The 25662-nt window shown below is 38.7% G+C and overlaps 1 protein-coding gene across 9 annotated transcripts in view; it reads right to left on the reverse strand.

The window, feature by feature from the left end:
- The window catches only part of CDC14A (cell division cycle 14A), a 188449-nt gene that overhangs the window by 146749 nt on the left and 16038 nt on the right, over positions 1-25662 (reverse strand). For 5 of the 9 annotated variants that reach the window (XM_055584960.1, XM_055584959.1, XM_055584965.1 and 2 more), the window contains exons 3-5: positions 18824-18899; positions 13447-13491; positions 6788-6880 (exon numbers count right to left, since the gene is read on the reverse strand). In XM_055584960.1, coding sequence (XP_055440935.1) covers positions 6788-6880; positions 13447-13491; positions 18824-18899 — 214 coding nt within the window. Of the gene's footprint in view, positions 1-5732; positions 5813-6787; positions 6881-13316; positions 13492-18823; positions 18900-25662 lie in introns of those variants that run through there. The other 4 variants (XM_055584961.1, XM_055584964.1, XM_055584968.1 and 1 more) reach the window with 3 other exon arrangements.

The raw sequence follows: 25662 nt of genomic DNA on the forward strand, positions 1-25662 counted from the left end.
CTAACAAATACCTGAACACAGATCTCAAAAGTGAGAAATTCATCTGGTTTGGGCAAATTCTTCCTTTAGAATACAAACAACTTTCTGGAGAGTTTTTATCATAAACAGGTAATGAATTTTGTCAAAAGCTTTCTCTGCATCTATTGAGATGATCATATGGTTTTTATCTTTCAATCTGTTAATATGGTGTATCAAATTGATTTGCATATACTGAATAATCCTTGTATCCCTGGGATAAAGCCCACTTGATCATGATGTATGACCTTTTTAATGTGTTATTGGATTCTGTTTGCTAAAATTTTGTTGAGAATTTTTGCATCTACATTCATCAATGATATTGGCCTGTAATTTTCTTTTTTTGTGGCATCTTTGTCTGGTTTTGTTATCAGGATGATGGTAGCCTTGTAAAATGACTTTGGGAGTTTTCCTTCCTCTGCAATTTTCTGGAAGAGTTTGAGCAGGACAGCTGTTAGCTCTTCTCTAAACTTTTGGTAGAATTCGCCTGTGAAGCCACCTGACTCAGGGATTTTGTTTGCTGGAAGATTTTTTTATTTCAGTTTCAACCTCAGTGCTTGTGAATGGTCTGTTTACCAGTTTTGAAAGGTTATACTTCATCCTAGGAGGCAAAAAAAGAACTCATCGGCACAGCTTCACACCTTCCAGTGAATTATTCTAAGTAATCATCAGAGTAACAACCATATGAGTGTCACTGAGTTAAGGAAGGATCAAGTATGAAATGGATGGAAAGGAAGGAAGACAAAAAGAGGAGAGCGGCCTTGGCTCTTCAGGGGAAGTAAGACAACAGCTTAGAAAACAATCTGGAAAGCAACACAGCTTTCCCGCCTAGAGCACCAGCTGTTCCTAAGTGCTTACAATGCCGCAAGGCCAGGCACTGCCCTGACCCCTTCATGAGCATGACCTCCTCAGTCCTCACCACAACTATGTTGGGCGGGATGTTATTATCTCTGTTTTAAAGATGGAAAAAGCAGGAGTTTGGATGAGTTAAAGAGCTTGGTCAAGACATACAAATAACAAGTGAATTCAAGGCCAAGCTGTGGCTCCACTGAAGTCTTTGCTCTCAGCCTCTACACCAGAGGCAGAAGGGCTGCTTTGCAATTAGTAGTAGACTTAGAGGTATAATATAACTGCTAAGGCCTTAAGTATAGTCTACAGAGGGAACAGCAGACACAGACATGGTTAGAAAGTCTACAAACCTTAGCTTTGTCATCCCTGATTCAGACATGACATCTGGGTCAGGCCAGTCCCAGTTAATCCATAATTAGACCCCTTACTGAACAATCTGAAACCTCCACAAATGTGTTAAGGAACATATAATGTGGTTACCATCTTTGTTTAAGTATCCTCCACATATCTGAAAAAATTCTTAATTCTTTAACCCTGAATTATTTTCCAGTCCTTCAATCATCATGGCCTCTGCAAATTCCCCTTGACCTGTTTAGCACAGTTCTGTGAACTGAAAGCAATACAGAAATCGGTGAGGATCTGGTCTGTAAGCATGTGGCAGGAAACTAATTAATTCATGGTTATAAATTTTCAAAAGCCATCTTTAAATTGTTAGTCACTCAGTCAGGTCTGACTCTTTGCAACCCCATGCACTTTAGCCCACCAGGCTCCTCTGTCCATGGAATTCTCCAGGCAAGAATATTGGAGTGGGTAGCCATTCCCTTTTCCAGGCAAACTTCCCAACCCAGGGATCGAACCCTGGTCTCCTGCATTGCAGGCATATTCTTTATTGTCTGAGCCACCAGGGAAGCCCTCTATGAACTGAAAACAGTATAAAAATCAGTGAGGAGTTGGTTTTCAAGCATGTAGCAAGAACCTAATTAACTCATGCTTATAATTTTTCAAAAGCCATCTTCTTTAAACTCATCTGAGAGGATTCTGGATGCTATAATGATCTAAGCTTCTTAACTCTGAAACTGTACTGCATATTTTACTGGAAGGGAAAACCTCTTTTCCAAAGAGTTGATCTGTTCTTAAAATTTGAACCCTGCATCTTAGGGACCACAATGGCTCAGCTTAAGGGGTAAAGAGATGCTTCATGAGTGGGGACTTCCCTGAAATGGATGTCTGTCACTTGGGAAGTGTCACTGTGATCTCCAGTGGCCACATCATTCTAACAACTCTGGCTTTCAGATCACCCACAGAGAAGGGTTTGTGGATTTCCTACTGAATATGATGTTCTGTATTTTATCTCCTTTTTGATACTCATGACAATTCTAGGAGATAGAACATAAAAAGGTTCCCCCTCACTTATAGATAAGGAAAGAGAAACACACAAAAAAGAAAGCTTCTGTGACATTCTTAAAGTCGATTTAACAGAGAAACCACAGGAAGCCCTGACTCTACAGGTACATAATGTTTGCACAAATTGTCCCACTCAAAGCAAGGTATGATAATTGTACAACAATATGAATGTATCTAACACCACTGAACTATACACTTAAAAATGCTTAAGACTCATCAAAAAAAAAGATTTTTGGTAACTATATATGGCAACAGATGTTAACTGGATTTGTTGTGGTGATCATACTGTAATGTATACAAATATTGAATCATTTTATTGTACCTCTGAAACTGACATAATGTTATGTCAGTTATAACTCATTAAAAAATAATTTAAAAAGAAACAAAGAAAAAATGATTAAGATAGTAAATTGCATGATATGTGTATTTCACCATAATAAAAATAAATGAAAGAAAGTTTATCAAAAGAGAAAAAAGAGAAGTAAAGTAGTGATGTGACTTTGTATACAGACACTTCCCTTGGTCCATAACCTTTACTTTGATCCTGCATTTTTAAAGGCCATGGTTGGCTCAGTCATTACTGCAAGTATTTCTAGTAATGAGGAAGATACAACTTTAAGCTATATCCAATTAATTCCATTTGATCGTTTTCAGTTTCTCTCTGAAGTGACCCAAAGGAAGTTATTTTCCTTCTTTCTTTCATATTTTATCATTTCATTATTCATTCATTCAGTAGGTATTTATGGAGCACCTGCCACCAACTAGGCACAGTTCTAAACTGATGCTCAGTGTTCAAGTACTGAGACAGTTTCATACCAGTGGCAAATAACCCAGCGCAGCCCCCTCCCACCCCCCATTGCTAGCCACCTTGTCTCTTCCCTGGGACACCCTCCACCCTGGACTTCCCCATGATTCAGCACAGCAGGAAGGCTCCATTGTGGCCAGCTTCCAGTTCAACTAGTGAATGCCTGGGCCTAACTCTTGATTAAATATTTTATCATTTCCTAGACACAGCAATGAACAAAACTGACAAGGTCCCTACTTTATAGTCTAGGAAAGAGATAATAAACAAGTAAGTACACAAACAGACCTGAGAGTTTCAAGTAGTAGAGTGCAGTAAAATATAAATAAATGAAACATCAAGGGCCAGAGGATACTGGAGGTGGGGGAAGCAAGGTAAAACTCGAGAGAAAGTCTCTCTGAGGAGGTGATATAAGATCAGAAGGAAGAAGGAATGTATATGTCTGAGGTAAAAACATTCCAGAGAGAGAGAACAGAAATACCAAGCCTTGTGGTGGGAATAAGCTTGTGATGTCATGGTTAAAAGGTATCTAGAGTAAGGAGATCACAGAGGTAGAAAGGGCTAGATGAGGGAAGATCTTAATGGCATTGGGTAAAGAGGCTGAATTTCATGCCAAGAACAGTGAGCAAACAGACAGATTTGAAAGAGGGTAATGATCAAATTTATAGTTTTAGAACATTACTCTGACGATTGTGTGGCAACCGAATTAAAGGAAAGCGAGGGTGTGAAAAGGAGACAACGTATGAAGCTGTGGTGGTCACCAGGTGAACAGTGACAGCGGCTTGGACTGGTGACAGCAACAGAGATGAAAAGAAGCATTCTGACTCAGTACATGTATTACAGTTAGAAATTACTGATGAGTATAATGTGGAGGAGACAAGAATCAAAATGATTACTATCCTTTGATTCAGTAAGTTGCTGATGGTAGCTCATTTACTTAAAAAGTCAATGAGTAGGAGAATAAATAGATTTGTGGAGAGGAGGAGTAAGACTGTCCACCAAGATTAGAGAGGCAGATGTAGGGAACAGACTTGTGGACATAGGGGGAAGGAGAGGGTGGGACGAACCGAGAGAAACACTGACACATTCATACCGTCAAGTGTGAAACAGATATCGAATGGGAAGTACCTGTATAGCACAGGGCGCTCAGCCTGGCACTCTGTGACAGCCTAGAGGGGTGAGGGGTGGGGTGGGAGAGAGGCTCAAGACAGAGGGGCTATATGTACACTTCCAGATGATTCATGTTGCTGTGCAACAGAAACCAACACAACAATGTAAACCAATTATCCCCCAATTAAAAATAAATTTTTAAAAATTGTACCACAATAAATGTGAGAGATCATTTAGATATATGATATGGGGCTACCCAACCAGCAGTTAGATGTTTGATTTTGATAATAATCCTGTGAGACAGACTAGAAAACCCTGGTACTAACCAAATTTTACTAATGAGAAAACTAAGGTTCAGAGAAAAAGTCTTGTCTTAGTACAAAATATTTTTAGTAGTCAATGCCCCTTGATAGAAGAATGATAACCACATTTCAAAAAGGGTGACACCTTTACTGCTGGGGACTCTGAAAAAAAACACAGGTACATGGTTCATGCCATTTGACTACACAGCTGCTCCAAAATCAAAGTCTTTTATGTCCAAGAAGATTCCCCTGGGAGATTATGACTTATCCCAATAGCAATAATGTAATATATGTGAAACTTAGCTGAGATGTATAATGCCACTACTGTCTTTTTAAGATATCTTAAAAATTAAGAATCAACAATTAAACGCACACATACAATACAAAGTAAAGCATAAAATTCTCTTTCAGGAAAGATTGCAACTCCTGGTTTTCATTTTTATTAAGTGTTGTGTCCAAAAGCCTCCTGGGGAACACATTTCTAAAATTAGAAAAGAAAATCAATTGGGAAATGACTAATACAAGAATAATTACCCTACTTCTCAGGACTGTAACAGCCTGTAAGACAAGCTCAAGCTGCCCTCAGCACTTCCCCAGACTTCTTTCTTCTCATTTGATTGCTTTATAGTGGTGGAAACTTCTGCATTAGAAGATATATTTTACCCCCAAGCTCAACACATCTGTTAGAATTAAACTTCCAATCAAAATCCCTAAGGTACCATGCTGAACTTAAGGATGTCACTAAAAACAGGAAGGACAGGCACAAGAAAGAAAAAAGTGAAAGAAGTGGGGAGAGAGGGGAAGAGGAGGAAGGAGAGGCGGGAGCAGCAGACGCCTCTTCCTGACAATTACTTGTGATAAAGGCCTCAAGAAATAACACGCTCAAAGGTAGGACAAAACCCCTCAGCAAGACACGATGTTTACATGGCCTGAATCCAGAGGTTATTACAGACTCTCCATATTCTAAATACACAGTGTCAATTATCAGTTTCAAATAAATAGCAGTCATCAAAGGTAAAGTGAAAAATAAGCATGCCAGTTTAATTCAGCTTACCAGCACTTCACTGAACCTTCATGCCAACGGCCAGCTTTTCATGCATGCTCTCCAAATAAAAGCAAGAGCCTGGCTGGCGCTACAAATAATCCTAGTATCCTCAGAACTGGGAGGAAACTTAGAGCTCATTATATCCAACCCTCTTATTTAACAGATAAGGAAACTAAGTAAAGCTAGGAAAGATAAAGTGGTTTACCCATCATCCCAGAGCCACTTCAGGATGAAAAGCGGTGTTTCTGATTCTTAGTCATGATTCCAAGCACTAGAGCATGCTGTCTACGGAGCAAGAAAGAAAGGTACCACCAGGGATGGCCCAAGGCTTTCTGGTAGCCACATCCTGATGAGAAATGGTGGGCAGAGCTGGATACCTCCGTTTGGAAACAAGGCCCCAGGTCGCAGGCTGGCTGTCAGCCTGCCACTGTTCTCAGCCCACACCGTGCAACGGCTGACAGTCTCTGCAACAGCACAGCTGGGCTTTCCCCCCAGAGCTTTTGGTTTGATGTGGCAGAGTTTGATGTCTGGTAGCTGGTGCCTCCTTCCGTCAAGGTCTTCAGAAGGAGGCCCTTAAAAGGTCACATAGTAGTGAGCTTCCAGGCTTTAGAGACACAGACTCTCCCGAAGGATGAGAAGGAAAAAGGACACCTCTCTCCCCTCCCTGCCCAATCCTAGTATGTACAGAAAATTTTAGAAGTGTCCACACCAAAATTGTGTAGCACATTCATGTGGAACTCACATTTACATTTCAGAGGACAAAATTTCTAATCAAGATTAATTTTGAAAAGCCATGTCTAGTTATTAGGGAAGCTGTAATATATGCAGGATTTATATTCAGCTTGCTTACCGTAAACACTTGTATAGATGGATAAAGGGATTGACAATAATAATAATCCTCCCCCATGCAATCAAAGATTTCCTTATTCCTAAGAGGAAACACTTAACAGTCTTTAATCATCTTCTACTATATATTTTTTCCTGTAAATATCCTTTCTTTTTATAAAACACCTATACAACTGTGGGATACAAGCTATATGTTGTAGTCCCAAGATTCTCTCATGAGCTACTGGAAAAGAAGACCCAAGAGTAAATGGTTCATCAATATCGGTCCACGCTTTCCATTCCAGATCAATTTGCAAGTTGTTAATAATCTTCACCATCTCCCAAATCCACTGAAAAAGCGTCCTCGATTTTATTTGACAGTGTTAATATTCCAGTGGCCTGATTATAGAAAAGAATCACGAAAAAAGTACTTACGGCATAAGCACCTATCAAAAATGCAGCATTTGCTCTTTTCCGTTGGTCAAAACAGGTGTAGTGCACTATTCTCTTTCTTGATAAACTGTATGACTAGAAAGAGGGAATAAAAGAGTTAGTGTGACCACAGAAACAACGTACAAAAAACATCATCTCTTAAAGTACAGAGACGTGTCATAATCAGTGACATTTAACAATTTTTTAATTTCTGGGGCATCGGTGTGTAAGTATTACAGGATGGAAGGTTACCAGCTCAGACATTTTATAGCTCAATCATCATATAAGAACTGACACTATATCAAATATGTTTCTCTCCAAGAAAGGAGACTTATACAGTAGGAAATAATTAAATTATTGTGATCTTTATTAGCCAGAATCATTTTTGAAGATTTATACTTGATCTTGCATGTAAAATTTATTCATCATTTTTCATTCCCTAGCATACCATATTCACTCCCAGAAAAGTTATCTTTACTTTTTACATTATGCCATTTGTTTTTAAATGTGCCAACCAATCTATTTTCCTCTCTAAAAAAATTTTAAATGCCTATATTAACTAGAGTATCAATATTAATATTTTCTTTTTCTAACATTCTATAAAAATCCCCATTTAATTATCTGAAAATAAATGATTAATGGAAAAAGATGAACCATCAAAAGGATTATGCCAGCAAACATCTTAACACAATAGCCATACATTAAATTTATGGATTCAAACGAACAGTTATTAAGCACCCGCTGCTCTTTGCCAGCCAATATGCTGCATGCTCAAACAAATCCAAAATAAGCAACACAGTATTTTGTATACATGCTAAACATGAAAAGAAGGCAAAAATTAAAAGATCCATTAAAATAAAATAAAATTATTAATAAACTCAAACATAAAACAAGGAAAACATGATACAGCTTGATTTCCTCATATTTCAAAACAGTTATTTGGTTTTCTTCATATTTCAAAACAGACAAATGATTCTCAAAATACAGACACATAAATGCATTTCAACATTTATCTATAAATTCATTGCTACTGCCAAAGCAGCTTTTTATACTTTACACACTGACTACAACCCACAGAATATCTGCTTTGAGAGCCCCTTTAAAAATGTAGATAATGAGGCTTCTGAGTCATCAGGGAAGCCCCTGGTGGCTCAGAAGGTAAAGCATCTGCCTGCAATGCAGAAGAGGAGAAGGCAATGGCACCCCACTCCAGTACTTTTGCCTAGAAAATCCCATGGACGGAGGAGCCTGGTAGGCTGCAGTCCATGGGGTCGCTATAGTCGGACATGACTGAGAGACTTCCCTTTCACTTTTCACTTTCATGCATTGGAGAAGGAAACGGCAACCCACTCCAGTGTTCTTGCCTGGAGAATCCCAGGGACGGGAAGTCTGGTGGGCTGCCGTCTATGGGGTCACACAGAGTCAGACACGACTGAAGCAACACAGCAGCAGCAGCAATGCAGAAGACCTGGGTTCAATCCCTAGGCTGGGAAGATCCCCTAGAGAAGGAAATGGCAACCCACTCCAGTACTCTTGCCTGGAAAATCCCATGGACAGAGGAGCCTGGTAGGCTACAGTCCATGGGGTCACAAAGAGTCGGACATGATTGAGTGACTTCACTTTCTTTCTTCTTAAAAACGTAAGAACTCAACTATATACCTTTCTTTACCCTGCTATTTTCTATAAGGAAAAGAAACTCTTTGAAAACTCTGAAGTCAATTCTAAGATGAAACTGCAACATTCTGGCTTTAACATGTAACCAAAGAAAATGAGTTTCATGGTTGTGAGCCTGGAAACCCTCACTGCCCCAATTCAGGCATGTCTTTGATAACCAAGGCTCATATTCTGAAAATAGCATTGCTCTTTGAAATTAAACTTTGAAAAATAAGTGTCTGCCTCTAAGAGAGTATCTTAGTACCAAAGTCCTTATTTCCAAACAAGCTTACTAAAATACCCCTATGAAATAAAGTTTGAGTTCATTTAAAAAATAAAAGAGTACATTTTATTCGATTCCGTTCAGTCAAGTTAATGCACACAAGTTATCTAAAGACTTCAAGGTCACCATCAATGGTCCTGACACCTGCCTACTTGCTTCCTCCACTGGAACTATATTATCTACTGGACATTTCTTGTTTGTGTCTTTGTTTTTGCCAGTGATTTATCTCCATCAATAAGTTATATTTTATTTATTCAAAGGAGAATCAAGGCTCTTAAAACCTAAGCTTCTTCTATGGTCCCTAAATCCCAAGCCACCTAAAGAATGCCTTACAAAGCCCAGGCCTCCATTAACATGAGTCGGATGGAACACAAAGACTTAGCTCTTCTGGCTCCCAGTCTCTCACTATTTTTATTTCCTGACTCTCTAACACACCTGTGAGGAAGTTTAAATTACCTGTCTAGAGGCTCTTTTCTACTAAGAGTTTAGGTTTCATGACAAACTACTTATCATTAAATAATGTGGAATTAAATTTATTTTACAAATCTACTTGCCAACAATGACAAACTCATATTGCTGTACTTTTATCACCAATGGTCTTTACTGTTGGCTCGTTCTTGAATTTTCTGTATTTGTTTGCTTTTCTCTCTAATTCTAAAGTATCTGGAGTGCAGAGCACCACCCTGCAATGGGAACCATTAAACTGAGGACAGAATTCTGAAGGAAATTTTCTTTTCACTCCCTATATAATTTTTAAGTAAATATAATACAAATTAAAATTTTAAGGGCTTTATAATTTACCTTAAAAGCTTTAAGAAATTGCATCAGATAAGGAATAGTCTTAATAAAATCTACCGAGAAACTTAAACTATTTTAAAATACCTCCTATTGGAAGCTGCCTATGAGATGGAAACATAATTGACTTTTTAAAACATCTGTCATCATACCTATTCACAAAATTTTCTTCTCATGTGATGAGAACATTCAGGACTTACTCTCTTAGCAACTTTCACATTTACAATCGAGTATTATCAACTGTAGTCACCATGCAGTATATTACAATAACTAACTTTTTTAAATGAGAGTTTTCTATCTGATTTCCAGGGATGTTTCTAAAACTCCTAGTATTTATTTTGCTTAGCGATTTTGGAATTCTAGTGTTTTTCTCAGTTAACTCTCAAAAGCACACAGTCAAAAACCGATCTGTTCAGTGAAGCTTGGCCAGTATCTCAGGTCACACAGAGTTGAGTTCTCACTCAGGGAATCAAAACTAATTCAAAGTGAAGGACAACAGAGAAAAAGCTTAGACCTTACAAGCCTTGTCCTAATTTCCCTCCTTGTCACAGCCAGGCCTTCCTCTTACGGGTCAGCCTGCCCCAGTCTTGCAGCAGCAATGCTGTTCAACAGAGGAGATATTCTGCTACTCACATGAATTTTTCAGGGATAACAAAACATTCTGCCAATTGTTTACTGGTGCTTTACATGATCGGGCTGATGTACACAAACTCTTTAATGTTTCCGCCTTCCAAATATTAAACATGCCCTTTTTCTTTAAAACACACACACACACAAACTACCTATTATATATCAAACTGCTCTAGAAGGAACAATACCGTCCATTGGAGACACTGATGACTGAAGTGCCTTTAGAGGAACATGTGGCTCATCCTTTGAGAACTTTCATGGTAGAACTTTACCACACAAGAGAAGAAAGGTACAGTGTGCAGCCACAGGACTCTGTTTTATAAATGAGCCCTGTACGTCTTTTCTCAAGTTGTGCCCTAATATCAAGAGAACTTCCTGCCTCCAAATTGGACAGTTGCCTTTTCCTTACCTGGCCTGTCTCCTCTAGAGTCCAGTGTGCTGGCCAAAGCCCTCATGGACATTACTTGTTAAATCATACCATCACCTCTGGCTTCCAGTGAGTTCCTTGCTCTATTACAGATTCTTCCTGCTTTACATGAAGAGCTTTGAGATTATAAAGACACTGTGTACAACAGCAAAGCAAAGTTATAAACTAGTAAAACAAATGAATATAGTCTTAAATATAAAGGGGAGGATGTCACAGAAGGAATACTACGACCTCTGGACTGTTCGTCTGCTGTGCAGCAAGACTGCATATGACTCACTGCAAACTATAATGTGCAGCCACTATTTATACTATATTGTAGATTTATATCTAGAAACTGGAATATATAGCCTTCTGAATCTTCTTAACTAAGTGGACTCTCCTCTATAATAACAGCAACAACCACCTAATATTTACTGATCACTTGCTACATTCCATCATTTCTCAAAGCAGAACAGGGCCAGAGGGGTCCAGTTTGACCAGACGCGGCAAATCCCAAACAGGAGGTTCTGGGCAAGGCTACAGTGTAACAGGCAAGCAGTGGTTTCTCTTTTACCAAGAGAATATAAGCCTGCAGCCATAGAGGGCCTGGCTTACCACACTTCCCAGAGCTCCAAGGTCAGATCATAGAGAGTTGAACGCTCTCTGCAAGTGTGGCGGACAGGAGAAATTCAGAACTCTCTGAGCTTGATAACATGTGTAAACCTTAACTCTCAATCATAAGGCCATGACAAGTTTCATGGTTTGAAATTTAAATAATTCTCAGGTTGAACTGGTCAATAATTTTAAAACTTTTCAGAAATTAAAAAAACCAACTAAATTTCAATCTAAATTATATTTTATTACTATATTATTATGCTGCATTTCATTCTCTTAATAGACTGGTTCAGAGTCACCTGGAGGGCTTATTAAAACACAGATTGCTGGGCCCCACCCCTAGTTTCTGATTTAGCAGGGAAGAGCCCAAGAAGTTGCATTTCTATCAAGTTCCTCAGTGATACTGAGGCTGCTGGTCCAGGGACCACAGACTGAACTCCACTGTGCTAACATATTGCTAAATCTTGAAAAAGAGCTGCATGAAAATGTGTGAATAAGCCCGACACCTGGAAATGTACTATATGGACCCTAACATATTGTCCATCTGGTCAAGTAGCTCCAAAAGACATTTAAATTCTTGTAGGAGCTCCAAATCATGCCATATGATTTTTTAAAGCATGTTATAAAAAACACATTTCCCCAGGTTCTCAGAAAAATTTATTACAATTTGTAAATTATTACATTCCAGCTGGTAACACCTAAGGAAAAAGTTCCTTTACTGATTCAGTAACCAAACTGCTTTAAATGGTGTAATTCCAGAGGTTCCAAATTCAGATGCTCTGAGAGGCCAAGAATTTGAAGTGGGTCAGTTGGCAAACTAGAAAAGTATGCCCGAAGCAGACCTAGCTCTCTTGCAGGAGTCTGGGCCCATAATCAGATGCTAAAATATTTAACAGAAGCCAGAAATTCATAGTTTAATGAAGGAAGAATTTCATAAATTGCAATGTTGACCATGAATTCAAAATTTTTAAACAGCATTCAGGCTCCCTTCCCAAAAAAATGTCTGTGGACTGAAAGCAGCCCACAGGTAATCAGTTTGCTGAATCTGGGTACTGGGATACTGCAGCTGAAGAAAGTTCTAATGGTTCTCTCAGCATGAACTGAGTAGCTGTTGTGTGTCAAGCGCAGAGCTGAGCAACATGGTAACAAGGGGAGCAGAACCCCAGTCTCTAGCTTCATAAGGCTCACAGTCTAATGAATATCTGATGCCAAATGAGGGAAAAATATTGGCCAAGGCTTAACAGAAGAGAATAACTACCTAGGGATGCATTCATAGCACAGAAAGGACCAATGGAGTGATCTTAATTACAGATACAATAACTGTTTCATTTAACAAGGTAAAAAAAATACTAGCTAAAAGATGGGATTCAGTATTGAACATCTATCAATTAACCTAAGCAAAGCTATGGAACTTTCCAGACCTATACTGTTTCCCTGAGTGAGAGTTAAAGTTCTACTACTCTTATGCACATCGTAATAAGAGTATGTAACACAGCATATAAATGTTTGATGGTGCTTGTAAACCAAAGTACAATGACTGCAATCGTAGAAAAACACAAATGAAAATGAGGATACTGACCCCAGGCAGACATTTTCTATCTCAGGAAGGAAAGCTATGTGAAAGGTTGCATTCTAGTGAGGTCACTGTGAAAAACCAGCCACGGCAACTCAGAGAGAGAGAAAATGATGACATGTTACACAAATCACAGAACCACCAGGCTATCCTTGGATTATGATGAGAGACACAAATCATGCACTTCTTCAGTTAGGTCAGGAGACTACAAACTACATAACCATTCAAAATCAAAGGGGATACAATTAAGCTCAAAGCCAGAAAATACAAAAACAAAAGAGTTAATGGCCAATTTAAAGACACAGATTTTCAGAGGGCAGCCATTTGGTCAAGTTGCTTGCCATGCTTAAAAGTAAAATCTTCAAGTCGTGTGGTTAGAATGTGGTGTTTCATCAAGCTGTGTGAATCAGCCTGGTTGAGCTAAAGAAGATATTAGTGCAGCCTGGATAATATGCCCTTTAATAAAAAAAAGAGAGCCCATGCACTTCCCTAAACAAGCAAGCTCTGCCAATGATGGCGGTCAGGTTAAGTAGATTACAGCACAGGGACCATGGTGACCAAGGCATCATTCTCTTACAGGTGACTAGTCTAGCCCAGTAATGGCCGCAGCAATCAGCGTCTCCATAGCAATCAGTGGTCATCCCATTGCAAAAGCGATAAAATGAACAGGTCTTCCTATGAGCAGCCATGACCTCTACATGTTTTACCTCCAACTTTCCCAGGAAAGGGATATTCTTGAAAATTTTCTTTGGCTGTGCAAAACAAAATATGGTTTACGTTTTTATTCAGAGCTAAAATAAAGCAGGTTGAATAGTTTCTTTTAAAAGAAAACAGTGTCTCTTTATGGTCCATTTTGTTTCAAACCCAGTACGTTTCATTCAATTAAATGGCACCTCGATTAAAGCAGAAGTCAAAATGTCAAGAACAGTTGCTCATAAAGATTATTCGATCAGGCTGATAAAATAGCTGAAGGCATTTGGGGTTGCTGTATAAAAGGGGGTTTTCTTGCTTGAGGATTGTGAATGGGCATAAAGGCTCCAGGCCTTGCAAACTCTATGTATGATCACACTGTTTCGGCACCCCTGATAAACCTCTTTAAAACTACATGAACTCTCTCTGGAATGTAGCTTGCTTTTCTTCCCCCAGAAGTCCTGAACCTACAACAGAAGATAACCTCATGAAGAAATCTTCCACATGTTTTTGTAGTTGTAATAAGAGGGTGGTCTGACCATTATATCAAGAGTTCTTGGATGAAGTACCTGCTTCCCTGGCAGTTGCCAGACAGGATTACTGCACTGATCCATTCAGCAACAAGGACATTCCCTGAGCCCCCACCATCTGCCAGGTACCGTCATTGTTCTAATACAATCATCCATTTCACCATGCCCACTCCCACTCCCTTTCCTCCTTTTACCCTGAAAGGGTCACGCAGGACATTTTGTACACTTCAAATTACATTTCTGTCAATATTCTGTTAAATCTTTTTAAAACTAAGTCCCCAAGATTACTGTGATTGTCTTGTTGATTCATAGAGCAGGTATTAAAAAAAAAAAATCAGTGCCCTAGAAAATGTCCCCTTTTTTCAGCAATGCTCTTAGACTCCCCTCCCCCACCCCCAGGCTGGGTTTTTATTTTTCTCTGATGAAAAGTGAAATCAACAGTTAAAACTGTATTTATTTTAGAATAAGCCATTTCAGCCATCTTATGTTTATAAAACTGTCAGCTTATTAAATCGGTAATTGAAAGATTTTCTTAACTGATTAACTATGAAAAAAGGCATTTTACTTTTCAAAATACCACTACTTTGTCTTTCATTAATGTAAAGCAAGCTACATTATTAATAAGAAGCTCTTATATTCTAGAGTTCTTAGCATTGTGTGCACCAAAAATCCCTTTGAGAACCTATTAAAAAGTTATGAATCCTCTCAGAAGAAAAATGTAAACACATACAAAATTTTATATATAATTTCAAGAGTTTATGGATTCTTTGAAATATCAGATTAACAGTTCTTCATCTAGCCTATTAATCATTGAAGACATTTTAAATTAAATAATGTATACAGTTTTGCAAATTGTTCTCACTTCATTAAATCTTTTTTCTTTGACTGATTCTCTTATGGTAACTCTTGAGCAGAAATAACAAACTACAACCTATTACTGTACAACTTTTAATACTTACTCTTTTTAAAATATAGTTTAAAATAAGAAACAGGGTTTCTGCTGCTGATGGTGGTTTCTGGTTTTGGTTTTCCAATCTAAGCAGACATTTGATGAATAATTTTCCATTTTAATTCACAAAATTAAAACAAAGGCCATTGGGAATAGAATGTGTACTGACACACACACACAAAACCAGCAATAAATCACCTCAAATCATCAACTTGAAAAAAATCTTTTAACATATAAAAAATAACAAATTTGGGTTTAAAATAAATAGAATGTACTGTAACATATTACCTATCTACATAAGGTATCAAATAAAGGGGAAAAAATCATGAGTGCTTTATTGTGAGAAATAAAAATTTCCAAAGTAGGAAATAAAATGCACCTAAATGATTTAGGAAATCACACAGAAGAAGAATTCTAAGAAGCTGTTATTTGTTAAAATAGTGCCAATTACTCAGAGAAATAAAGGCCTTTGAGGACCAAGTGAGTGCTATCAGACTGGGTACTGACCATGTCACTGGAGCAGTTTCAGTAGAGTAAGGTAGGCAAGGTGCAATAGCAAATGACTGAGGAATCAGCACACACTGAGCATGTAAAATGCTGAGGGCAGGTCCTTGAAACTTCTTGAGGCAAAGGAAAAGAGGATGTCTGAGTCATGGGGCCATGATAAGATCGACAGGCTTCTTTGTGTTTAGCGTCCTTGTGCTGGACACTTGGAGACACAAAATTATAAGGCATGCCTCTATCCTCTAGGACTCAAAGTCTACTGAGAAAAAGATGCAATTAAAAAGTGCAAATTAGAACTGAAATGATAATTTCAGGTAAAATTAAAACTCATCAATAATAGAGATATGCACAGAGAATTATGGGAAAACAAGGCAGCACCTCCCACCTTGTATTGCAGCACAAGGAGACGCTTACAAAACATGATGGTGCCAGAACAAGGTCTTAAAATGAGGGGTTATCAAGCCAGAGGGCAAGGGCACTTCACAGTCAGACTAGATGTCACATGCACTTGTGTGGAGCAGCAATACGATTGGGGTAAAGTACAAAGCTGGGAGAGGCAGAGGGACTGCAATCTTCAGTAAATCAGTAAATTGGTGCATGAAATCACCTGCCAGGAAGGATGAGAGCTGTCAAGGTGAGAAAGACAAAAGGCACGGAAGTAAGGTGCCAAAGGTCTCATCAAAATGAGTGATCACGGGTTACAGACAAGAGACATCAGAAGGCAACTGACGGGATAGGAAGTGAAAGGAATAGGGAGACTGAGGTCTGGAGATTACACAAGGCTAAGAGAGACAACGTGGGGCACGTAACAAGGAGGGTACGTTCAACATCAGAAAGCCTAGAATCTGGGTTCCTGGAGGCAAAGTAGCCAGAGTGGCAGAACAGTCACTGGAGCAAAAAAGAGGCAGAGGAGCTATGAGACCATAGTCGGACAGCAAGGGGAAGTGAGTCAGGGCTGGGCTGTGGGTGAGCACAGGAAGATGACAAACCAGAGGCTGCAGTTAGCAGGAAAGGTGGAGAAAAGAGCATGAATGATGTGGTCAAGGCCTGGGAACCTGGCCCCGACTTTACCTTGCATCCTTGAGCAAGTCACATGCTTCTCTGGGGCTTTCCTGTCTGCACTTATGAAACCAGAAGGCTGGACTCAATGGTCATCTAGATTCCTAAATTATATCAGATAGCTTTCTCATATGGAAATGATAGCTGTGAAACTGAGAAGGCGGTCATAAACTTTGTTGAAGAACTGTCTTTATTGTAGTTTCGATCAGAGTTCACAAACGTTACCTTCCTTTTGTATAGGACTTCAAAATTCATAACACTTTCTTAAACCTGTTTTCTAACCTCTAGACATATAATCCTAACCATCCCTCTAAGAGCTCTATAATCCCTATTTTAGAGCAAACTGAGATTCCACAAGGCTGAAGTGACTGTAGCTTTGAATTGGTAAAGCAAGTCTTTTTCTTCTAATAAAGAGATTCTACCTGCTTTATTGAGATGCTTTATTGAGATAACCCATGACTTATTAACATTTAAAATTCATTCCCTCAGCAAGCAACAAGGTGCCCATTAACTGCACTAAAGCTAAAAATGTCATTCATTCCAGGCATCCATCAGATTATCTGATCACCGAAATGAACCTAGAGGACTGTTCTGAACTTTATTTAATTTATATAATGTTGAAAGAAAGCTTTGTAAACAAAAGCAAATCAAAACAAGTCCTTTATACACTTACTCATATTGTTTAGTACAGAATATGATAAAAAAAAAATCATCTTAATTCAATCCATCTACTCTTATGTAGTTGGGAGATGGTGAGAGACAGAGAAGCCTGGAGTGCTGAAGTCTGTGGGGTCTCTAACAGTCAGACACGATTGGGCGACTGACAACAACATATAGAACACTGAGTCAGACCAGAAGTTTTGTTTCCCTGATAATGATTCTTTTCTCTTCAATCAGTTTACATAGTAGACTGGTTCCACTCTGTTGATTATAATACCCAGTTTATATACTAATTACATACTATTACATACTACTAATCAAGGAAGTGAAGTCCTAGGTCTTCAAAAGGAAGAAAAGGATTTCAATTATTTATGAGTTATCTTATCCTTGTTAACTTACCTATTAAAAATCCATTAAATATTTTTATTAAATCCTTTGGGGGATATTATTTGCTTCCTAAGTGATTATAAAAATTTTAACTTCATTAAAAATAAAAAACTACTTCAAAAAAATTTTTTAACTTTATCTTTTAAACTACAGGGAGTAGCTTCTTTTCTGAAAAATGTTAAGTAGGTTCAGTTAAAGAAATGTACATACTATGCATTTTCAAGTCAGAGAATAAATTCAAAATCAATTCCCTACAAAGGTGATTACAACAGATGTTACATTATATAATTGTTTACTTTAAAAATATCTCTTTAGTTTCATTCCATGTCCATTTATCATTTTGAGTTAAATGACAAAAATTTGTGAATTCATATTTTACAGGAAATTCTGCATGACAGACTTGCTTTTCATGCTTAAGTTGGATAAAAATCAATCAAGTAAAAAAATTTTCACTAAGCAGATAATATGTATAAGGCATTATACTATGTCACACCAGTAACATTTTGCCCAACAGAAAGATTAAACTGAGTGTTATAATTTAGAGGTTAGCACTTAATCTGCTGTGTAGATATCACCTTCCAAATTGAAACATTTAAGATCCTCATTTAGAAAGGTGAGAGAAAAAGATAAATATTTCCTTCTATGTGATGAAATGTTTACCAAAACTAGGAGTATAGATATCACTTTTCCTCATATATGTTTAAAATTCAAGGAGGGGGGGAAAGCTACATATAAAATAAAAACATACAGATGAACAGTGAATGTATGACCCAATTTCTGTCATAAAAGGTAAAGTCCAGTCTCTGTTGCTAGTTCATTATTCTCAATCAGCTATTAATGCGACAGGGAAGGTATTCAAAAAACACGCAAACATTTCAATCTTGATCAGACAGAAAAAGCTTATGCTCCACGACTCCTGCTGTGCAATGATGAGCCATGCCCCTTTTATCTCCTGGTTAACAACATCTAGGAGCAGACCTGAAGGTTTCAGAAAAATCATCCTAGGAGGGAACTTGATAGACTCATTAACAACAACCTAAAAGGATTTGTGCTTTCTTTCTTAGATCACTATTGCAATGACTTCATTCAGCTCAAGTTTCCATTGATCCTGAAAAATGAAAGAGGTTAACGTGTCCTTTGTGGGGTAGTCAGGTAGATCAATATCAACTTCTAGGTGAACTACTCACTTCAGTTTCCAAAGATCAAGATTACCTAACTAAATGGTACGCGCATAGCAATCCCACTGGTTAGATTTCACAGTTTAAAAGTTTAATATCAAAATATAAACATCACCACAATACTCACTTTTAGTTTCTTGTTTAGTTTACAGCAGTATCTGTACACCATTGCCAAGTTCAGAGGTCCAAAATCTGCATAGAAACTGAGATTTTTTTTTAAGTAGTATTTAGTAGAAATATAATTTTCAATTACATCAATGTTCAGTTTTATTTTCATTAAAGTTGTAATCGAGTTTCAATTATTTTCAGGATTAAGAGTCAGTATATAACTGATTCAGAGTGACCCAAATAACTAGTGATTTCACCCTGCCAATACCCTCCAATTAGTATAAGCAGTCTTGCAACAGGTAACTATTTAGCCTGCTTTGAGTTCCACCTCCTTTTATCTCCCTGCCAGGACATTAAGTCAAAAAAATTAAAAAGCAGACACTGAAAGAACCAATATGAACAAAACATATATGTGGTCTGTACTTCCTGGTTTTATTTAAAAGCTCATGCACCCCAGGTTCCAATTCCAACTGTTCCTCTCAAACCTTGCTCTCAATCCGCAGGTACCTTAAGTCCAGTCTTTTTTCAGTTTCGTTCTCCTTGAACTTCCTGTATGCTATAATACCCTGGCTCAGCTCCCTCTCTCCACTCCTTTACATCCTCTCCAGGATACAGTCACCAGTCTGCTGTTACAAATTACATGATAACACCATGGAAAACAGACGGCTTTTAAGCTGAGATCCAGCGTCAGTCTTTCCCATCTTCAACTACCTGCTGGACTTTCCATCTTTGGGTCCTTCTGTCACCTGGAACTCAACCCATCTTTCCTTCCAATCAGCCTTCCAGACTGAAACATTTTCCTTCTTCCAGTCTCCCAGACATGAAACCTCCTAATCACAATAGGGCAGCAAGTAAGTATCCATTTAGTTCTTATATATCAAATAAGCTATTACTCTAAGTCATCCTTCCTCTTCTATTCCTACTTTGGCAACAAAAGTCCAGGTCTTTCTTCATCTCACATCTTTAGTACTTAAATTTTTTCTCTCTCTTGCCCAATCAACCTGTATTCCACACTAGAAATTAATTTTTAGAAAATCTAGCTTCTCACATATCCTCTCACTGTTCAAAAATGTTTAATGGCTCTTTACTCCCTTCAGAGTAATTCTTTGACTCAAAAATCACACTCCTGGCTTCCAGACAAATCTCTCCTAACAGGTCCCGTACAGAATCTTCATTCCAAACATCCATTCTTCATTCCCAAATACTCCATGCACATTCTTAATCCAAGCTGCTGTTCACATGGGTCTCCCTGCCTGGAGTGCTCTCCTTTTCTTTTTTAATACCTTCTAGCTTCCACAAAATTCAGTTCAAGTCCTAACTTCTCCACTCATCCTAAGGGAAAACTAGCCATCCTTCTCTCAAAGTTCCCAAAACTTACCATCTGAGCCATTCTTTTGGCCCACAACACATACTATGCAGGAGACCCCAGTTTATTCCTGGGTCAGGAAGATCTGCTGGAGAAGGGATAGGCAACCCACTCCAGTATTCTTGGGCTTCCCTTGTGGCTCAGCTAGTAAAGAATCCACCTGCAATGTGGGAGACCTGGGTTCGATCCCTGGATTGGGAAAATTCCCTGGAAAAGGGAAAAGCTATCCACTCCAGTATTCGGGCCTGGAGAATTCCATGGACTGTTTAGTCTCTGGGGTTGCAAAGAGTTGGACACGCCTGAGCAACTTTCACTTTCTTTTCATATACTATCACATACTATGAGTTATCTTTTTAAGTGTGGATTCTACTGCCAACTATAGTGTAAGCTTCTCACTCAGTGATAGTATCTCATGCCTAATATGCTTAGAAGAATGGACTGCTCATAATAAACTTCAGCAAATGAGTCTGCTTCCCTGGTGGCTCAGATGGTAAAGAATCTGCCTGCAATGCGGGAGACCTGGGTTCAAACCCTGGGTTGGGAAGACACCCTGCAGAAGGGAACCCACTCCAGCATTGTTGCCTGGAGAATTCCATGGACAGGTGAGCCTGGCAGGCTACAGTCCATGGGGTCACAAAGAGTCAGATACGACTGAGCAACATTCACAGACAGAAATGAGTCTGCATTATGAATATTTTGCTCATTAATGCCCAAATTCAATTTAACCTAGACCATAAGTTTACTAAATATCAACACGTTTCCCCAAAAAAAGCATTCCCAAAAGACCCTTATTTAAGTTTTTTAAATAAAAATTAGGGTTTATTTAATTTTTTCTGTTACCCAAAATACATTGTCATAGATATGTCATTACAAATCTGTCAACAGTCTCCTGCCTTACTTAAGCAAAGAGTACTAAACTTGTTTATTTGTACTAAACATGTCAGACAACTTGACAATATTTTGGTAACACGTCATTTATATTCAAGGTAACACAAAAATTAGGTGTCCCTCCACACAGGCTCCATGAGAGTTGAATAGAGTTAGCAAAAAAGGAAAGCTGCAACAATTTGAAATTAAAAATTCTTGATCTATTTCTAAAGTCCCCAATGTGATATTGTGCTCTAAGTATAAACAAAATACCCATGAATCCAAAAGGAACTATACCTATAACATTTAATTACTGACCAGTTAAGCCCTGTTGACAAGAATTCACTCAAGAGAGGCAAAATGAATAGACTGTGCAAATAAGCACCTATCAGCGCTGGTTAAGGCAGCCTGTTTCTATCACACAGATCTCCTTGTCCTTGGCTTACTGTAAGAAAAACTCTTAACTAATACATCTGATTCTTCTGCTACTTGAACATAAATATTGAGATGTAGAATTTTAAGGTAAATCTAGAATCTTTAGTTAAAATTATTTCAGCTTTTTTAACTCACTGTGAACAAAGTTTAGGAAAGCATAAAGAATTCAAGTCATCTCTAATTTCATACTAACCATTACAAACCAACTTCAATCCCAAACTCAAAGCTGTTTCTAACATTACAGCCAGCTTAGCCATGAGTACTTTTGGAAGTACATGGTTAATGAACAAACTTACTTCACCAAAACCATGAAAATAAATTGGTATACCGCAATAACACAGAAAAAAGTAAATCAAATACAGACATTATTCTTAAGTTGATCTGCACTCTCCAATAATGGCAGCCACTAGCCACATGTGGCTATTTAAATTAAGTTAAATTAATTAATTAATTTATTTATTTCAGTAAAGTAAATTAATTAATTAAAAATTCAGTTCTCCCATCTTATTAGCCCATATCAAGAGTTCAAAAACCACACGTGGCCAGTGGCTACTAAGTTGTACAATACAGAAATGGAACATTTCCATCCCTGCAGAAAATGTTCTGCGCTGAGAGATGATACTGATCAAGATTTTTTTTTAAAGAAATAAAAACAAAAATAACAAACAACTAGAGATATATATCTTCCCTGTAGCTCAGACAGTAAAGAATCTGCTTGCAATGCAGGAAACCTGGGTTCGATCCCTGGGTTGGGAAGATCGCCTGGAAAAGGGAATGGCAATCCACTCCAGTATCCTTGTCTGGAGAATCCCATGGACAGAGGAGCCTAGTGGGCTACAGTTCGTGGCATTGCAGAGTCGGACATGACTGAGCGACTAACACTACTAGAGATATATAAATAAATAGATAAATTATTTAAAATAACTAGAGGGGCTTCCCTGGTGGTCCAGTGGTTGAGAATCTGCCTGCCAATGCAGGGGACATGGAACCCTGCTCTGGAAAGATTCCACATGCTGTGGAGCAATGAAGCCCATGCACCGCAACTGTTGAGCTCGCACTCTAGAGCCTGCGAGCCACAACTGCTGAAGCCCACGTGCCCTAGAGCCTGTGCTTTAAGGCAAGAGACCCCACAGTGAGAAGCCTGCACACCGCATCTAGACAATAGCCCCCACTTGCCTCAACTAGAGAAAAAAGGCCTGCACAGCAATGAAGACCCAGCACAAAGATAAATAAATATAATTTAAAAAATGTTTTGCACAGCCAAGAGCAATTCAGAACTGGTCTTCAAAGTTCAGAACTGTCACAGACAAGTATACAGCCAACAAACTCTATCTTACGGTCATTTTATACATCCTTTCCTTACAGTGCTCACAGTATTTATAATAATACAGTGTGAAACTGAAAGTGAAGTCGCTCAGTCGTGTCTGACCCTCAGCGACCCCATGGACTGCAGCCCTCCAGGCTCCTCCATCCATGGGATTTTAGCTAGTGGTAAAGAACCCTCCTGCTATTGCACGAGATATAAGAGACACGGGTTCAATCCCTGGGTCTGGAAGATTCCCTGGAGGAGCGCACGGACAACCACTCCAGTATTCTTGCTTGGAGAATTCCATGGACAGAGGAGCCTGGTAGGCTACAGTCCACAGGTTTCAAAGAGTCAGACATGACTAAAGCACCAGCACCATATATATGTATATAGGCATATATATTATATATATATATACACAATTTTCTAACAAGCTAAATACATTTCAAAAATGTCCAGAGCACTGAAAAACCAATCACAGCTGCTCACTGCTCACGCCAAGACAGGTTGTCACTGACTTAGGTACAATAAAATGCCAGGAACAAAGAAGACACCTCCCTACAACATGTATCTTTGTAAGAATTTTCCTCACCCGGGGTGGGGAAAATGGAAATGCATTTACAAGACAGACCATTAGCTAATTTTCACGTAGGAAATGTGAAAACAGAAAAATCAATTGGTAACTATTGAAATAACTGCTGCTGCTGCTACTGCTGCTAAGTCTCTTCAGTCATGTCCGACTCTGTGCGACCCCATAGACGGCAGCCCACCAGGCCCCGCCGTCCCTGGGATTCTCCAGGCAAGAACACTGGAGTGGGTTGCCATTTCCTCCTCCAATGCATGAAAGTGAAAAGTGAAAGTGAAGTCGCTGAGTGGTGTCCGACTCTTAGCGACCCTATGGACTGCAGCCTACCAGGCTCCTCCGTCCATGGGGTTTTCCAGGCAAGAGTACTGGAGTGGGGTGCCATTGCCTTCTCCCAAAATAATTGCTAGAAGGCATAAAATATGTACTATGGTAACTTGGAACCAAGGCAAGAGAATAAAAGAATTGGGCTCAGGGTAGAAGAGGACTGGAAGGTCATCAACCCGGGGACAGTGAAAATGGGGAGGAGAAATGGCACAGATAAGCCCTGCAGAGATGCAATAAAGAAACCCAAGGGCTGAGTGGGCTCCTAAGCCTGAGGGTAATGACCCTCGATAGTGTCTTCTTTTGGCAACTCCCAGGAAGAGTCACCAGAGCCACAGCCAAGCAAGGCCCCAGACTTTTGCTGGAATAAGGGGAAATATCTCCTTTGGGCAAGGAAAACCATGGATGTATTATTTTATTATTGTAGAGTACCCTGAGCTACTCCTCCAAATGAATGCATGAATGAACACATGAGTAAATATCCTTTGTCTATATATCTATCCCTTATCAATACATATATATCATTGTTATTGTTGTTTAGTTGCTAAGTCATGTCTGACTCTTTTGCAACCCCATGGACTATATAGCCCACCAACCTCCTCTATCCATGGGATTTCCCAGGCAGGAATACTAGAGTGTGTTGCCATTTCCTTTCCCAATATATGTTGTATCTATATATAAATTTCCCCTTGTAAGGCTGGCAAATTATGGGTCAATATCTAGAATGAAACTCCTGAATTTTTAAGTGAAAATCAACACTTACTTTTATTCAGTAAGTGTTAAGTAGCTAAAATCAAATTCTTCCCTGTTTTGATAGAAAAGAAATTAAAAGAACTGGAGTCCTACAAGTGGGGAAGAAAGGGAAGGGAGGGTTATGTGGACAGGATGAAGAAATGGGAGCCTAAGGACAGAGCAAATGTTGATCAGGGTCACCCATGACCCACAGATTTTAAGGAAATGGAAGTTAAGCCTAGGAACTTCCCCTACGGTCCAGTGCTTAAAGACTCCACCTTCCAGTGCTAGGGGCATGGGTTCAATCCCAGGACAGGGAACTAAGCTGCAGGGTATGGCCAAAAATTAAATTAAAAAAAAAAAAAAAATCGGGCCTTTTATACCCAACATGTCTACCTCTTCTCATGAGATTCATGACAATTATGATGCATCATTATTTTGTGTTGTGTGGCTTTCCTAACAAACTCTAATTTAAGTGGGTCCATTCCTAGAGGAATCATTGTTTACAGTACAGTTGTGTCTTAGTCTTTTTTGCTGCTGTTGTTCTTTTTTAATTGGAGGATAATTGCTTTACAATATTGTGTTGGTCTCTGCCATACATCAACATGAATCAGCCACAGGTATACTTACGTCCCCTCCCTCCTGATACCTTATTCTATATATCAGAAGTTTCCTCTGAAAATTTTCAACTCTTCAGCAAAAAAGATAAACTATATTCTAAGCAATACTCACTAAACAAAATTTTGACCACCTACTCTGAGCAAGGCACTAAAAGTTAACATATTAATTAAACAGTGCTGTCCATACCAAAAATATTCAAAAGTCTGTAAGATCATTATAAGGAATGCCACTCTTCATTTTTTTTTTTATCAGCACTGCTGACATGTTTCATCTATTCATTCATTCCATTAATCAAATATCACTGAGAACCTGCTGATCACCAGTCCTCACCCTCAAGGAGCTCACCACCCAATGACAGACAAGTACACATAATTACCACTGATGAGCACTAACTAAGACAGCAGTCTCCTCCAAAGGACAGTGATACGTGTGCATGTGTATGTATGTACATATGTGCAAAATTTTGGTGAAATTAATCAGCACAGACCTCTAGGCTACACGCTACACCTAATATTTCCCCTATTACAAAAACTTATCAGCACCCCTCCAGTCTGATGAAAAAGATCCTGTACATAGCTGAAACTCACAACAATCAAAATTCAAAAAGGCCTCAAATGCTCAGCA

The sequence above is a fragment of the Bubalus kerabau genome, chromosome 6, assembly GCF_029407905.1.
Source record: "Bubalus kerabau isolate K-KA32 ecotype Philippines breed swamp buffalo chromosome 6, PCC_UOA_SB_1v2, whole genome shotgun sequence".
Lineage (NCBI taxonomy): Eukaryota > Metazoa > Chordata > Mammalia > Artiodactyla > Bovidae > Bubalus > Bubalus kerabau.